The sequence below is a fragment of the Sinocyclocheilus grahami genome, unplaced genomic scaffold (assembly GCF_001515645.1).
Source record: "Sinocyclocheilus grahami isolate Dianchi unplaced genomic scaffold, SAMN03320097.WGS_v1.1 scaffold103.1, whole genome shotgun sequence".
In the NCBI taxonomy this organism is placed as follows: domain Eukaryota; kingdom Metazoa; phylum Chordata; class Actinopteri; order Cypriniformes; family Cyprinidae; genus Sinocyclocheilus; species Sinocyclocheilus grahami.
This window is the reverse complement of record NW_015505282.1, coordinates 959467-976195: the sequence shown is the minus strand read 5'-3', so window position 1 is coordinate 976195 and position 16729 is coordinate 959467. Positions and strand designations below refer to the sequence as shown.

Sequence of the window (16729 nt, the reverse complement as noted above, 5' to 3'; positions counted from 1 at the left end):
GAAGAAAAAGATGCACAACCAACCGAGAGAACCGCAGCCTTATGAGGATTGTCAAGCAAAATCGATTCAAGAATTTGAGTGAACTTCACAAGGAATGGACTGAGGCTGGGGTCAAGGCATCAAGAGCCACCACACACAGACGTGTCAAGGAATTTGGCTACAGTTGTCGTATTCCTCTTGTTAAGCCACTCCTGAACCACAGACAATGTCAGAGGCATCTTACCTGGGCTAAGGAGAAGAAGAACTGGACTGTTGCCCAGTGGTCCAAAGTTCTCTTTTCAGATGAGAGCAAGTTTTGTATTTCATTTGGAAACCAAGGTCCTAGAGTCTGGAGGAAGGGTGGAGAAGCTCATAGCCCAAGTTGCTTGAAGTCCAGTGTCAAGTTTCCACAGTCTGTGATGATTTGGGGTGCAATGTCATCTGCTGGTGTTGGTCCATTGTGTTTTTTGAAAACCAACATCACTGCACCCGTTTACCAATAAATTTTGGAGCACTTCATGCTTCCTTCTGCTAACCAGCTTTTTGAAAATGCTGATTTCATTTTCCAGCAGGATTTGGCACCTGCCCACACTGCCAAAAGCACCAAAAGTTGGTTAAATGATCATGGTGTTGGTATGCTTGACTGGCCAGCAAACTCATCAGACCTGAATTGAGGCAGTAATTAAAGCAAAAGGAGCCCCTACCAAGTATTGAGTACATGTACAGTAAATTAACATACTTTCCAGAAGGCCAACAATTCACTAAAAAGTTTTTAAAAGTTTTTTTTATTGGTCTTATGAAGTATTCTAATTTAGGTGCATTGAATTTATTTAATACACGAGTTTCACGATTTGAGTTGAATTACTGAAATAAATGAACTTTTCCACGACATACTAATTTATTGAGATGTACCTGTATGTCCACACTACAGAGTGTGAAACGTAACACTCAAGCAGCGTTGAAGTGAATGATGGATGAGTTTTGATTGGTGCACCCAGAATGCACTGCAGCATAAAGCTTTTTGTTTATTGTCACCATTGTTGAGCTTCACATGCTGATTCTTGATGAATGTTTGCATCTTTATTTTACAGATGTTTAAAATGTCTAGTGTGCAAAGTGTTTCTAAAATTCACCAAATTATCTGATTAAATCATTACTATTATCAGCAATATTAAATTAATTTTACATAAAACAGAATCATGCCAATTACACTACAAACTAATCATTATTAATAACCTATCAGCACCACCAGATTATGTTTTTTTATGGCTTTTACCATAACAAATGTGTTTTATAAACAGAGTTACAACAGCCAGAGAAAAAAATTATGTTAGAAAGTCAAGAGTCCAACTAAAGCAAACAATTATCACATCAATGGTGACTTTAAACGAAACATTCAACATCTAAACCTCTGTTCTCAATAAAAACTTAAGACATATTTCAGAAATAAAATAAAACTGGTTAGTAATAAGTGAAGCTGGTAATGCTGTTTGTGGAGTTGTTTAATTCTCCTCTCCTGAGATCTTGAGAGATTTCAACTAAGGCTGTGACTGGAACTCAGTTGTAGTTGTTGTGTTTCTCTTCAGTGATTGTGCTTGTTAACAGCAGGTGTTCATCACTAATGCTCAAAAATCACTTAATTAATAACTTAATTATCTCATTCACTTCAACACCACTTCAGTGTTACGTTTAAAACTATGTATAGTGTGGACACATAGAGACACCCACACTGTAAGAAATTACTGTAAATAATCAGTCATGCTTTAACAGAAACACACTGCTTTTTAATTAAATCAGTAAATTCTTGTAGAAAACAATGCATTCTGTGCAGTATTGATTGTTTTCAGGAAAATGGCCTTCTGCAATGCTGGGAATCAGAATTGGGACCAAGCCTGTCCTTTCAAGTCACAAGCAAATCTTCAGTCAGATATCAAGTCCTCAATGAGTACACATTAATGAGATAATTAAGTGCTCTTAGATATGAACACTTATCATACGATCCTCAACAGTGGTGACAATAATTTTTCATACGGCAGTGCATGATGGGAGTTTTTCCTATGGTGTTACCCAGCATGCATTGCAGCATGAAGCATTGTGTTGATTGTCACCATTGTTGAGATTCATATGCTGGTTCTTGATGTCTGTGTCTAATTAGTACAGGTGTTGTTAGCTATTTATTTGTTACATAGATTTCACATTAATTCACAATATATGGATAATGTAGAATATGAGTTAAATAAATTAATTTGTAAATTAAATAAGTCATTTTGTAAGTAATCAGGCCAGCTCATTACAACTGCCTCTTCATTCAAAAACAATTAATAGCTGCTTGAGGTACACCATCAATTTCACTACTTTTCAAAACCACATGCATTATTACAGAGAGAAATCTAACTGAGGAGTTCAAGGGTCAAGAGCTGAATTAAAGCAAACACTGATCTCCATGATGGTGGCTTCATTTTAACCAATAAAACATCAACATCTGATCCTCTGTGATTCTCAATAACAGCAGGTGTTCATCACTAAACCACAATCATCATTTAATTAGTCACTTAATTATCTCATTAACTTTAACTCTTTGAGGACTTCGGATTTGACTCGAGACTTGCTTGTGACTTGAAAGGAATGACTTGGTCCCACCTCTGCAGTGAATTAACATTGTTCAGAGTCAACATTCAGAGACTGTGTTTCAAATCCCTATACCCTCGTTCACTATTCCCTACATGAGTTTACTAATAGAGTCCACCTGACAGAGAGAATAAGAACTAATGCATGAATTCAGCCAATGATGAACAGCTGCTGTTAACAAGCAGAATCACTGAAGAAAAGAGAAAGAAGTGAAACTACAACTGACATACAGCTACAGATTTAGATGAAATCAACTGAAATAAACCAGCAGAGGATGATTAAACAACTCCACAAACAGCATCACCAGCTTCACACATTACAATTTGACTTCATTTCTATCATATATCTACAAAAATGCTTTGAGAATTAACAGAGGTTTAGCTGTTTTATTGAAAATTTTTCATCAGACCTCACCATTATGGTGATCAGATCTTTAGTTGGTCTCTTGACCCTTGACTGTTTTTTTTAATGTGAGGTGTTGTTTTTTCTTCTTCTTTTTTTTTTTTTTTTAGCTGTTGTAATTGTGTTTGTAAAGCAAATTTGTTATAACAAGAAAAGCCAAGAAAAAGTTCTGATTAAGTTCTTACTATGTGCATATATTTTTGTTTTAGTAGCGTGTTTTGTGATATTCAGAGTTGATCTGTTTATTTATTGTGTTGATTGTTACCATTGTTGAGATTCATGGGCTGATTCATGATGTGTGTATTTCATAGCATGTTAGAGCTTTTTTATTGTTATTGATGTGTTTAACAATATTTCATAACTTGAAATGTTGTTAAACTGTAACTTGTAACATAGATTGCTAATTCGTCTGCACTAGTGTAATATTGTTTTGGAAAGAGACACTGGATAAAATCAGTGAACCTGGTGATTATGTCATTAGCAAAACGTAACATATTTTGTTTTGCCCTTTTTATGCCACACCAAATGTGTTTAAAAACAAATGGTTACATCAACCAAAGAAACTTTAACGGTAAAAAGTCAAAAGTTCAAGAGCACAACTAAAGCAAAAACTTGTCTCCATCGTGGTAGTGCCCCCCCCCCCAAAAGAAACATCTAAACCTTTGTTAATTCTCAATAAGTACTTCTGTACACATCTGACAGAAATAGCATCAGTCTGGTTAGTAATGTGAAGCTGGTGATGATGTTTTAGGAGTTGTTTAATCAGATATTGAGAGATGTAGGCCTGGTTTCACAGACAGGACTTAGACTAAGCCAGGATTAGGCCATAGTTCAATTAGGACTTTTAAGTCATTTTTATTAACATGCCTTAGAAAAAACATTACTGGTGTGCATCTTGAGACAAAACAAAGGCACATGTTTCAAGATCAGTCAGTGCAAGTTTCTTTCAGTTGAAACCGCTCAGACTTACACTTTAGTCTGAGACTAGGCTTAAGCCTGATCTGTGAAACCGGGGGTTAATGTCTTCATTTATTTCAGTTGATTTTATCTAAGGCTGTGGCTGAAGTCTGCTTGTTAACAGCAGGTGTTCATCACTAATGCTCAATCAGCACTTAATTTATCACTTAATGATCTCATTAACTTCAGCAATGCTTAAGTGTTGCTCTAACACTCTGTAGTGTGGACCCATATAAATGTTCATTTAAAACTGAGGATTTTTCTGTGGGGTTCAAAGGGTTAAAGATATAAGATAAAAAAACAGCATGAAACGTAATAAACTGTAATTAAGTTATGACCAGAGGTGGACAATCCAGGGGTCAGAAAGTAAAAATCCTGCCATATGTTTATTCCACCCATGAACTCATCAGCTGATTTCACCAGAGGAGGAACCAAGTCATTCCTTTCAAGTCACAAGCAAGTCCCAGTCCTCAAAGAGTTAAAGTTAATGAGATAATTAAGTGACTAATTAAATGATGATTGTGCATTAGTGATGAACACCTGCTGTTATTGAGAATTACAGAGGGTCAGATGTTGATGTTTTATTGGTTAAAATGATGCCACCATCATGGAGATCAGTGTTTGCTTTAGTTGAGCTCTTGACCCTTTTATTAAATCTAATTGATTTGTTTTCAAGCATTTGCAATGTTGTTTCACAACCAACAGTTGTGCATTCGCACAATGCTGAATTAAAGGCTTGAGGAAGCAGTTTACACTTTCTGCTTTGAAGTAACTTGAAGGTACATCTTGAAAGTACTGCTCTTTGATCTGTTGACCTGGACATTCAACTCTTACAGAACTGCAAAAAAATCCTATGTTGCAAAAGCCACCGTTAATGCTTAAACTTTGGAAAAAATAAGAATTGTTTTGTTCAGGCTTTTAGACATGAACACTTATCATACGATCCTCATCAGTGGTGACAATAATTATTCATGCTGCAGTGCATGATGGGAGTTTTTACAATAGGAGTTGTAACTGGTGTTACCCAGCATGCATTGCATCATGAAGCATTTTGTTGATTGACACCATTGTTGAGATTCATATGCTGGTTATTGATGTCTGAGTGTGTCTAAATAGTAATGGAGTTCAAATATAGATATATGCATGACATAGATTTAAAATTAATTCAATATATCTGGAGCAATGTTTCCATTGCATGCTGTAGGTTCACCAGATTGGTTATTCACAATCTGAACATATAAATGACTATTAAGGAAAACAAAGGAAGTTAGTTTGGATGTAAATCGGTCAGTGCCAGATAAACATTTCATTATATGACAACGGCTATTTACAGTACAACTATTCATGTATTACTACAGACATATATCTAACACAAGAAGTCAAGGGTCAAGAGCCCAACTAAAGCAAACACTGATCTCCATGATGGTGGCATCATTTTAACCAATAAAACATCAACATCGGATCCTCTGTAATTCTCAATAACAGCAGGTGTTCATCACTAATGCACAATCATCATTTAATTAGTCATTTAATTAACTCATTAACTTTAACTCTTTGAGGACTGGGGTTTGACTTGAGACTTGCTTGAGACTTGAAAGGAATGACTTGGTTCCTCCTCTGGTGAAATCAGCTGCTGAGTTCATGGGTGGAATAAACGTATGGCAGGACTTTTACTTTCTGACCTCTGGATTGTCCACCTCTGGTTATGACAACAAACTGTAGAAAAGCAGTTATTGATTGGCAACTGTGTTGCCAGTAAATTACCATAAAATAAAAGAAAAAAAGTAATATACTGTAAAACATAACAATCAGATTAATTAAATAAAAAAGTTATTTTCACTGAAGGTCAGTAGAAAAAAGTTATGCAAAGTCATGAACTGAACTGTATTAATGTGTTTTTGCACAAGAGAGATCTGTTAGTTTACTTCAGTTTTGTGTGTAACCATTGTGCTGGAGAGTAGAGCCTGTGCTTCAATTAATGATGAGTCACAACTCTGATGTTCTGCTTTATTTAAAGACAATAACTGTGGAGTTACTGATACAGTGATGATATCTTTGTTAAGTAGCTACTTCAGTGCAATAACAAAAAGAAACCATTTGATGTGAAATATATTTACAGGATTTTATTAGCACCTTTTTTGCAAGTACAGTGGCATACAGTGCAGTAGTGTTAATTTGACACCGGGGATTTTGCTGTGTATTAAGCCTAAAATGTGCTATTGATGAGGATTGTATGATCTTTGAATAATATCAGTCTTTAAATACAAAATATTTAAAAAGTACCTAAAGTATACTTGCAATACTTCCACTTTAGCACTATCAAATATACTTGAGTATATCTTTAGTTGGACTTCATCACTACTTCCACACAATTAATGTGCATTACGTACAAAATTAGTTGTTCCAATTGAGCAGACTTTAAGTATACCAGTTTAGTATACCAAAAGTACAGTTGCAGGGTATTATTATTAAGTACATAAATATGTAAAAGTAATTGTAGTATATTTAAAATAAAATAAATTTCAAATACATTTTAGTACATTTATTTTTCACTAGTATATACAAACAGTATGATTTTTCAGGAAAAAACAAAATATAATGGCAGCACCCTAAATGGCTGTTACATGATTATGTGCATCTCTTGTTCCCTGACCCAGATAGCAACATAATGTTGGCTCAGATCCGGCCCATATCTGACACATGTGGAATGATGATCTGGCCCACATGTAGTGTGGAATGATGGCACTTGGGTGGACCGCTCCTGTTTGCCAGATCTGGTTCACAAGCAGGCCACAGCAAAGCCACATGCAAAGCCCTGAAATGTCAGCGGAGACCAGGACATCTAGATGTGCCCCAGAGACTGATCCCAACCTCATCTCCTACACGGCTATTGGGACAAGATCACGGGAACCAGATGAGTCCTCTGCACAATCTGACTCTGCTGCAGCCTAGATTTAAACTGCTGGTTTTGTCTGGCCAGAGGTGAAAGACACACTATTTCAACACAATATTTCCCCGTTTAATACTGTAAAGCTGCTTTGGCACAACTTGCATTGTGAAAAGGGCTATACAAATCTACAGAGGTCTACAGAAGTTTTTTTTTTAATTGAGAATTAAAAGGGGATTATATCTAATGGTTGTTTCATTTGAAGTCACCATAATGGTGCATTAGTTGAGCTCTTAACTTATTATTAATCATTTGTCTTCTTTGGCCTTCTTTGATAATTTGCTGTTGGTGGTTTCACAGTTATCATGTAGTGGCTTGATTCACTGAAGTCATTTGAAACTAGTAATTGTGTAATTTAATGCTTTCACATTACAAATCCTGTGTTACTGCAACTTGCGTTTTAATAAATGAGCACAAAAAGGTTAACACTGACACACATATCAGCAATCAGCATATGAATCAACATGGGTGACAAAATATTCAGATAATTGGATCAATTCTGTACATCACAAAAATCTACTAAATGACACAACATAAAACAGCAAAAAATACAAAATAAATACATGAACCAAAGAATTAAATAAAATAATAGGACAATTCAGCTGCATAATTTATTCATGCTGTGACATGCTAAGAGTTTTGCACTATGGCACCCAGCATACATTGCGACATTACACTTTTTATTGTCACCATTGATGAGGTTCATTTGGTGATTTATGAGGACTTTGTGTGTTATAAGCGTTCTAATTTTTGTGCTCTTTTAAAAAAAAAAAACAAACAAACAACTTTTAACTGGTTCTGCAATATTGTTGATCTTACACTGCAGATTTATACAGCAAGTGTATTATTGGTACTACAATTGCTAGCATCAAGTGACATTAGTGAATCAGGCTATTTCATTATGATGAACCATCAACAGCTATCATCATCACCTGATCTAATTTTGTCTTTATTTGCTATTGCAAATGTGTTGGATAAACACGCCATCATAGCAGCCAGCGAAAACAAACTAATTGTAATAAGCGCTAAGAGCCCAATTAAATCACTAATAAAAACTAATCACCATTATGGTGACTACAACTGAACCAAACATTAGATTTAAACCCCTGTTAATTCCCAATAAGAACTTCTGTAGATGTCTGACAGAAAGTAATTCTGGTTAGTAATAAGTGAAGCTGGTAATGCTGTTGTTGAATCCTCCTCTGCTGAGATCTATAGAGATTTTATGTTTTTTATCTTCAGCTGATTTCATCTTAGGCTGTGGCTTAGGTCAGTCGTACACAGCAAAATCCCCGGTGTTAAATTAACACTGCTGGGTGTCTATATGGGTCCACACTACAGCGGTGTTGAAATGAATTATTAGAGTGTTGCTGTAATAGTTACAGTGAATGAATTTTAAACCTATATAATGCATATTCAAATTTGAACTCCCATGAAATTAAGACAAACACAGACATCAAGAACCAGCATTTGAATTTCAACAATGGTGACAATCAACAAAATGCTTTATGCTGCAATGCATGCTGGGTAGCACCATAGTAAAAACTCATATCATGCACTGCAGTATGAAAAATTATTGTCACCACTGTTGAGGATCGTATAATAAGTGTTCATGTAAAAGCCTGAGCTAATGCAGTTCTTTTTTTTTAATACTGAAGCATTACGGTGGCGTTTGTTTAATAGAACTAATTTTTTTTGCAATTCTGTAATGGCTGTCAACAAACCAAAGACAGAGACCACTTCCTGATGTTTATTAAAATTAGTTATAAGCAGAAAGTGTAAGATAATCTGCTATTTCAAGATTTGCAGCAGTGTGCAAATGTTTGCTGTGAAAAAATATTGCAATAGCTTAAAAGCAAATTACTTAAAATTAATAAAAAGGGTCACGGGACAAACTAAAGAAAACCTCGACCACAATTATGTTGGCATTGTGTGTGTTTTTTTTCAGTTGATTCCATCCAAGGCTGTGGCTAAAGTCAGTTGTAGTTCTTGTGTTTCTCTTTTCTTCAATGATGCTGCTTGTTAACGGCAGGTGTGCATCACTAATGCACAATCATCATTTAATTAGTCACTTAATTATCTCATTAACTTTAACTCTTTGAGGACTTGGGATTTGACTTGAGACTTGCTTGTGACTTGTGAAAGGAATCAAGTATGTATCGCTGCAGCCCGGAGACCTCCAAGTGGGAGGGACTTACGCCACAAGTAGGTTGGGAGACCTCCAAGTGGGAGGGACTTACACCGCAAGTAGGTTGGGAGACCTCCAAGTGCGAGGGACTTACGCCGCAAGTAGGTTGGGAGACCTCGAAGTGGGAGGGACTTAACACCGCGAGCATGCGCACATCAATATAGCGTAATTTTCTCACACTGTACAACAATAATTACTATTTTTGCATTATTGTAAGGGGTAGGTTTAGGGTTGGGTTAGGTGTAGACGTTAATAAAGCACAAGCTGTAACTCTGTGTCATGTACAAGACAATAAATCAATCAATCAAAAGGCCCAGGAGGTTTGCACAGCCTACTTGGAGCTCAAATCCCACCCATTTGGAGCTGGCTCCGACCTCCGTTTATACCTAACTCAAAGGAATGACTTGGTCCAACCTCTGGTGAAGTCAGCTGGCTGAGTTCATGAGTGGAATAAACACATGGCAGGACTTTTACTTTCTGACCCCTGGTCTTTACACCTCTGCATGTGGGCCAGATGTGTGCTGGATCTAGGCCGACACTATGTTGCTATCTGGGCAGTGGCACTGACTAAAATCTTTTACCTCTTCCACAGTTTTACTAAAAAATATTTTATCTAATAGTTTAATTTAATGGAACGTAACTATTATACTTATGAATTATTAGATTCAATTTGAATTAATTTAATTTAATATATTTCAACAAACCTGAATGTAACTTTTTAGAGAACGATGATGATCCTAATCTAATATTTGTAATATCAGAGTATTTACAACCCTATTCTTGGAAGCACCTCAAAGTTGCACAGTTTAGATGAATCTCTCTTATGAAACAGGCTTGATTCAACACATCTTGTCACTAGTAGAGCACTCTATGACGTTATCTGAGTGTGTCAAATAAAAAAAGGCCTCAGAATATACAAAAACTGTGTAGAGAAACACAGGCCTACTGTACACAATAAGGTCAATAAAACAAAGACACTGTAAAATACTCACTCAGCCTTTCTAGATGATTTGATTACTGGCAGCAGCCTCAGGAGACATTCTTCTGATGAATCATATTTATTCAGTTTAAACTCATCCAGCTCTTCTTCTGAGTTCAACAGCATAAACACCAGAGCGGACCACTGAGCAGGAGATAGTCTGACTCCAGAGAGGCAACGGGCACCTGTTCTGCTCAGGTATGTTTGGACTTCCTGCTCCAGTGAGCGATCATTCAGTTCATTCAGACAGTGGAACAGATTGATGGATTTATCTGGAGAGGGATTCTCCCTGATCTTCTGTTTGATGTATTCAGCTGTTTCCGGATTGTTGTCTGAGCTGCTTATTGTCTTTCTCAGGAGGCCTTGTAAGATAGTCTGATTAGACTCTAGTGAGAGACCAAGAAGGAACCGGAGGAAAAGGTCCCAGTGTCCGTTCTCCCTCTGTAAGGCCTTGTCCACCTCTCCCTTCAGTAAACTGGTCATTGGTGACCCAAACATATTCAACAGTCCTGTGTTATGTTCAGAAAAAGACAGCAGCTTAAATAAAGCAGCAAGAAACTCCTGAATACTCAGATGAACAAAGCTGTACACCTTCCCCAGCTGCAATCCAGACTCCTCTCTGAAGATCTGGGTACAAACTCCTGAGTACACTGACACTTCTCTAACGTCAATGCCACACTCTTTCAGGTCCTCTTCATAGAAGATCAGGTTCCCCTTTTCCAGCTGTTCAAAAGCCAGTTTTCCTAGAGAAAGAATAGTCTTTCTAACCTGATCAGGATCTATTTCATATTTCCCATCATACTTCTGTGTCTTCAGTTTGGTCTGAAAGATCAGGAAGTGTGTGAACATTTGTGTGAGAGTCTTGGGAATCTCTGCACTCTCTGCTTTACCCATCATCCTCTCCAGAACAGTGGCTGAAATCCAGCAGAAGACTGGGTTGTGACACATGATGAACAGACTTCTTGATGATCGGATGTGTGTGACAATTCTATCAGCCAGACTTGGATCATTTATTCTCTTCCTGAAATATTCCTCCTTCTGAGGGTCGTTGAATCCTCGTACCTCTGTGACCTGGTGGACACACTCAGGAGGGATCTGATTGGCTGCTGCTGGTCGAGAGGTGATCCAGAGGAGAGCAGAAGGATGTAGATTCCCCTTGATGAGGTTGGTCAGCAGCACATCCACTGAGGCTGATTCTGTTACATCAGACAAGCTTGGATTGTTTTGGAAATCTAGAGGGAGCCGACACTCATCCAGACCATCAAATATGAACATGACTTTGTAGTCATCATAATCTGTTGATTTAATTTCTTTGGTTTCTGTGTGAAGGTGGTTTAGAAGATCCAAAAGACTGAGATTTTTCTGTATCAAATTCAGCTCCCTGAAAGGAAGTGGAAATATAAAATGAACATCCTGATTTGCTTTTCCTTCAGTCCAGTCCAGAATGAACTTCTGCACAGAGACTGTTTTTCCAATTCCAGCGACTCCTTTAGTCAGCACAGTTTTGATGGGTTTGTCTTGTCCAGGTGAGGGTTTAAATATGCCATTGTAGTTGATTGGTGTTTCCTGTGTCTCTGGTCTCCTGGACACTGTCTCAATCTGTCTCACCTCATGTTCATTATTGACCTCACCACTGCCTCCCTCTGTGATGTAGAGCTCTGTGTAGATCTCATTCAGACGTGTTGAGTCTCCATGATTGGACATTCCTTCATTGATTCTCTGATATTTATCCTGTAGTCTGGATTTGAGTTTTTGTTGATACACAGGCATCAGTTCTGAGTAAAGGAAATAAATGTTATTTACTAATAACAAATTAGTTGAACAATAGTGAATAAAAAAATAGTTAACACATATGTTTATTTAATTAATTATTTTTCAGATTATATGCATATGCATGCAATGTTTTAGTTTTTTTAATGTTTGACATGTTTCATATTATGCATTTTTTAAGGTTCTTGTCAGGGTATAATCTGCTGATCCAGAGCTCTTACTGGTCTGTAGTGTGTTAGCAAGGTCTGTCTGGTTCATCTTCCTCAGGATGTGCAGTGTGATCTTCAGAAGCCCTTCTCTGACTCTGCTATGACCCTCATCATCATAACGGTCTCTTTCAGAGCATTCTGTGTAATCTGGACTCAACAGTCTTCTAAAACATTCCAGCTCAGTCTTCATTACAGAGATGATTTTCTGCTCAAGCTCCTGAAATAATGAATATTCAAACAATGAACATACATTCAGTTACTTGAAGGGTGAACCAAAGGATCAATACACAAGAGTCAAGACTGAATTTATCAGAAGTGTAAAGTCCAGGGGTCAGAAAGTAAAAGTCCTTCCATATATGTGTCATGCGATCTGGGAAAACCTGTCAGATGTCGTGCTGGGACGTTTTCAGGAAATTCGAAAAATAGGTTGAATGTCATTTTTTGTCAAAATTAGGGTTTCATTAAATTATTACTCTATACCATATTGTCTATCATCTCTGAAAATATCTTGGCAAAATTAAATTGTTTAGTGCAGAAAAATAGCAATTTATTGCAGCAAGCAGAAAAGACTGTGTCTTTCTCTCATGTTAAAGGGGCAGTTCACCCAACAATGAAAATTTGATGTTTATCTGCTTACCCCCATTGCATCCAAGATGTAGGTGACTTTGTTTCTTCAGTAGAACACAAACAAAGATTTTTAACTCAAACCGTTGCAGTCTGTCAGTCATATAATGGAAGTGAATAGGAATCACGGCTTTGAGAGTCAAAAAAACATAAACAAAACCAAATTAAACCCTGTGGCTCGTGACGATACACTGATGTGTAACGACACGAAACAATCGGTCTGTTCAAGAAACTGAACAGTATTTATATAGTTTTTTACCTCTGATTCACCGCAACATCCGAACTGTCCTGAGTGGGTTCTCAACAGCCGGCGTGTGTCTTCTTCTTCTTATTGCTTTATGGCAGATCGCAGACTTTAAAAACTCTATGGAGTGTCAATGGTCCATTTGAGAGATAGGTGGCGGTAATGCACTTATAAGTCTGCGATCCACCGTAAAGCAAGAAGACGCTCAGGACAGTTCGGACATTGCGGTGAATCAGAGGTAAAAAAAACGATATAAATACTGTTCAAATTTTCATTTTTGGGTGAAGAAGAAAAATCCCTTTAAGAACATGCTGCGGAGGTGCTTTCTCTTAACACCACAAAAACAGTTAACCTATCAAAATAAACCACGTAACATATATAATAAAGGTGTATCAATGCACATTTCCCACCAGTCCTGTGTAGGGATTTCTAACTATGAACGGACACTGATATCAGCCATCACGAGATTTGCTAAATCACCCAGCACATGAGTCCCATATTCTGGGTCTATGTCCTGTCAGTATGGTGAAATCATCTACTCATGAGATCGAAACTAATTCGATCAGGAGACAACAAAGCTATCTTTGGTATCAGGACTAAAAAGCCCTTTCACGACATATGGATACCTCATGATCGCGAATGTATAGAACTAGTATATCCAGCAGGAAAAGGATGAGTAAATTAACTGATGCCCTTAGGCCCTGAATAGTTAATTATAACTAGTTATGGTTAATTATTCTGTAGGGATTTCATATACAGGACACGGAGAGGCCACTGGATCACCATCATGAGGTTTTGAATTAATCTAATCAAGAGATACCACAGAGACCTTTTGTACCAGAGCTGAAAAGCCTTTCACGACATATGGATGCCTCGTTCTCATGGATGTATGGACCCGTTATCTCTAGAACAGGAAAATGACTAAATGACGCCCTCAGGCCAGCACAGGATGTACAGCGTGACGCCACATGACTATCCCATGACTTTCGACCACCAGCTTCCCGCATGACCAAAACTCTTACTTCCTTTGAATTAGAAAGAAACAGAATGTACACAGACAATTCAGAAGACAATCATTAAAAATCACTGAAAGCATTGGAGCAACGATATTCACAAATAATATGTTTTATGTCGTAAATATGTGTGATGTGTTATTGAAACCACGATATCTTAATCGTTGCTTTCTAACTTTTCTTTTTAGTTAATTACGATTGTTGTGTATGCAAAATACCTGTTGTTTGGGTTTGGATGAGAGCCGGTTGTATTCACAGAACATTGGTGTGAATGAATAATTGATATTCAGCATTATTTTCCTTTGGTGATGATAGTTTTATAAGAAGTTCTTTAAAACTTGCAGAAATACTCTCCCAAACAACAAACCACACAGGGCGTGGCCAGACCCCGCAGCCACCATCTGATTGGAACAGCGACCAGTGGGATGGACTTACGCCGCAAATCAAAACCCCACTGCAACACAGATTCGTTGCTTGCTTGCTTGTTTTACCCGATCAAGACGTTTTGGCTTGCACCTTGGTGAGCGCGAACAAGCGCCATGCCATACCACCGCAGTAGCAAGACCATCTAAGAACTTCGCGATCTTCAGAGAACTTGAAATTCTTTCAAACTCAGACTTTTAGCAGGACTGCTCCAGCCTCTGTGTCATCAAAGAACCAACTACTCCCAGAGGGGTTCCCCAAAAGGACGTCACCCATACGTCATTCCGACGTCAACCAATCAGCGAATCAGCGAAGGAATTCCCCTCAACAGACATCCAAGAAGTCCGATACAGCGACTGAATCACCTCTGCTTTAAGCCAAAGAGGTTCCCCAAAAGGACGTCACCCATACGTCATTCCGACGTCAAAGCAACAGCCAATCAGCGAAGGAATTCCCCTCAACAGACATCCAGGAAGTCCGATACAGCGACTGAATCACCTCTGCTTTCAGCTGTCAAGCCAAAGAACGCAAGTAACGAACAAAATCTTCCACTCAGCTGACCTGGTGTAGAATTAAGTTAAGCAGTAAAATTAAGACCGATTCTCTGCTTGGTGTTCTCCTAGGCTGAATTTAAAACCACTCGTATAAACGAGTTAGGACTTTGAAAACTTAATTCAACTCCGTCAACTAATTTCCTTGAACTTTTGTATGTATGTGTGTGTATGTTTTAGTTAGGTTTTATGTAATCTAGATTAGCCAATAAAATTCATGTTTCATTTATAAAAAAAAGAATGTCTTGGTTCATATAATTTCAAGGTTAAACTATGCCAAAACGATCCTTGCTTGCTACTTATCTCGTAGCATACTTATAATAATTGCCTCTATTAAGAACGTACAACTAATCTTGATTGTGTGGACATTAATTCCCTATAATTACAAATTAATAATGAATAAATGATATGTCATTACAGTGTGGTGGAGAATGCGGGCAAAGATTTGACTGAAAAATTAATGACCCAAGATAAATATTATGAATTTTGTCTATTTTTTATCCGGAAATATAGATAAAAGACAAAAGAAACTGAATTTGTTGTGTTATTTGGTTATGTTATTTTTAGCACGGAAGAGCGTGTTGTTTGAATTTGAATCTCGAGAATTGAACTGCAGAAAAACGTTTTCTTTAAGTCGCTTTAAGAGCGCACGAACAGAGAAGCAAGCGTGTCCCTTGTTCTTCACCTTTTAATTCACTAAAAAAAAAAATAAAAAATAAAAATTGGTGACCTTGAAAACGTGGTACTCACAGAGTGTCCGAGACATTATTTTTGTTTTGTGAAGGGAGAATTATGAAAACTGGATAAAATGAAATCATGGTTAAATCCATGTGTGTTTTGTCTGAAATATACAGGTTGTGATGTCCGCTGAGGTATCAACAACAGTTATTGTATTAACATGGTTGGTTTATCCGTAGGGATTTTAAATTAAGTTCATTTCATAATTAATTACAGATTTGGAATTTACATTTCATTTCATAATTAATTACAGATTTGGAATTTACATTTCATCTCATAAATTAATTTCAGTTCCTGCTTCCACGTGGCAACAGTGTTTACTGATGAAATCTTTTATTATAATTAAAAGACAACAACATTAAACGTTTAATCTTTAAGGATAACAAGTTACTAATGCATTAGATTTTATAATTAATTACATATTTGGAATTTTTATTTCATTTAATAATTAATTACGGGTCCTGTTTTTATATTGCCACGATATTTGCTGATCAGTCAGCTATAATTGTGTTGCTAATTTTAATAACAAACATCATAAGATTTTTTTAATCCTTAACCGGCAATAAGGCAATACAATTTTAATTTCATGGTTAGCATTAGGATTCGAGTCATACTGCTTCAAGATATAAATTGATTAATAGTAATTTTTAATTACTCTCATCAATTTTAATGATAACATCATTCAATTCTGACCAGGAGATACCATTTCTAACCCGAAATTCTAATTTAATTTGCAATTGGCCTATGTCAGTTATTTAATTCATTTAATACATTGGGAGAGCAAAACTTTTTCTCTCTCTTCTTCTGCTTCTCTCTCTCAGCTGTTTCCTTCTGAGTTGACTACTGTGGTCGTTTTGCTGGGATGTTGCCTGGGGAAATCACCAAGCAGAGAATTGTTAGAAATTGAACAGGTATGTGTGAAACTTGAGAACCGTGTTCAAAATTGTCTTCCATTTACCTTCACTCTTCTGCAAAACCCTTCTCAGCGAAAGAAGACTGACAGGCACCCGCCAAAATTTGAACAAGCATCCAGGAACGAAAAATTGGTGAATGGTGTCAATCATAACAGCTAAAAAA

At 37.0% G+C, this 16729-nt stretch overlaps 1 protein-coding gene and 1 long non-coding RNA gene across 10 annotated transcripts in view; both read right to left on the bottom strand.

Moving 5' to 3' along the window:
- The window catches only part of LOC107588436 (NACHT, LRR and PYD domains-containing protein 12-like), a 107467-nt gene that overhangs the window by 73723 nt on the left and 17015 nt on the right, over window positions 1-16729 (bottom strand). For 8 of the 9 annotated variants that reach the window (XM_016276521.1, XM_016276522.1, XM_016276526.1 and 5 more), the window contains exons 3-4: window positions 12072-12276; window positions 10094-11855 (exon numbers count right to left, since the gene is read on the bottom strand). In XM_016276521.1, coding sequence (XP_016132007.1) covers window positions 10094-11855; window positions 12072-12276 — 1967 coding nt within the window. Of the gene's footprint in view, window positions 1-10093; window positions 11856-12071; window positions 12277-12696; window positions 12722-16729 lie in introns of those variants that run through there. The other variant, XM_016276518.1, reaches the window with a different exon arrangement.
- LOC107588443 (uncharacterized) lies at window positions 14431-15125 on the bottom strand. Its single transcript, XR_001609578.1, has 2 exons — window positions 14862-15125; window positions 14431-14728 (listed from the first exon to the last, which is right to left on the bottom strand). It is a non-coding gene; the product is annotated as an uncharacterized lncRNA (long non-coding RNA).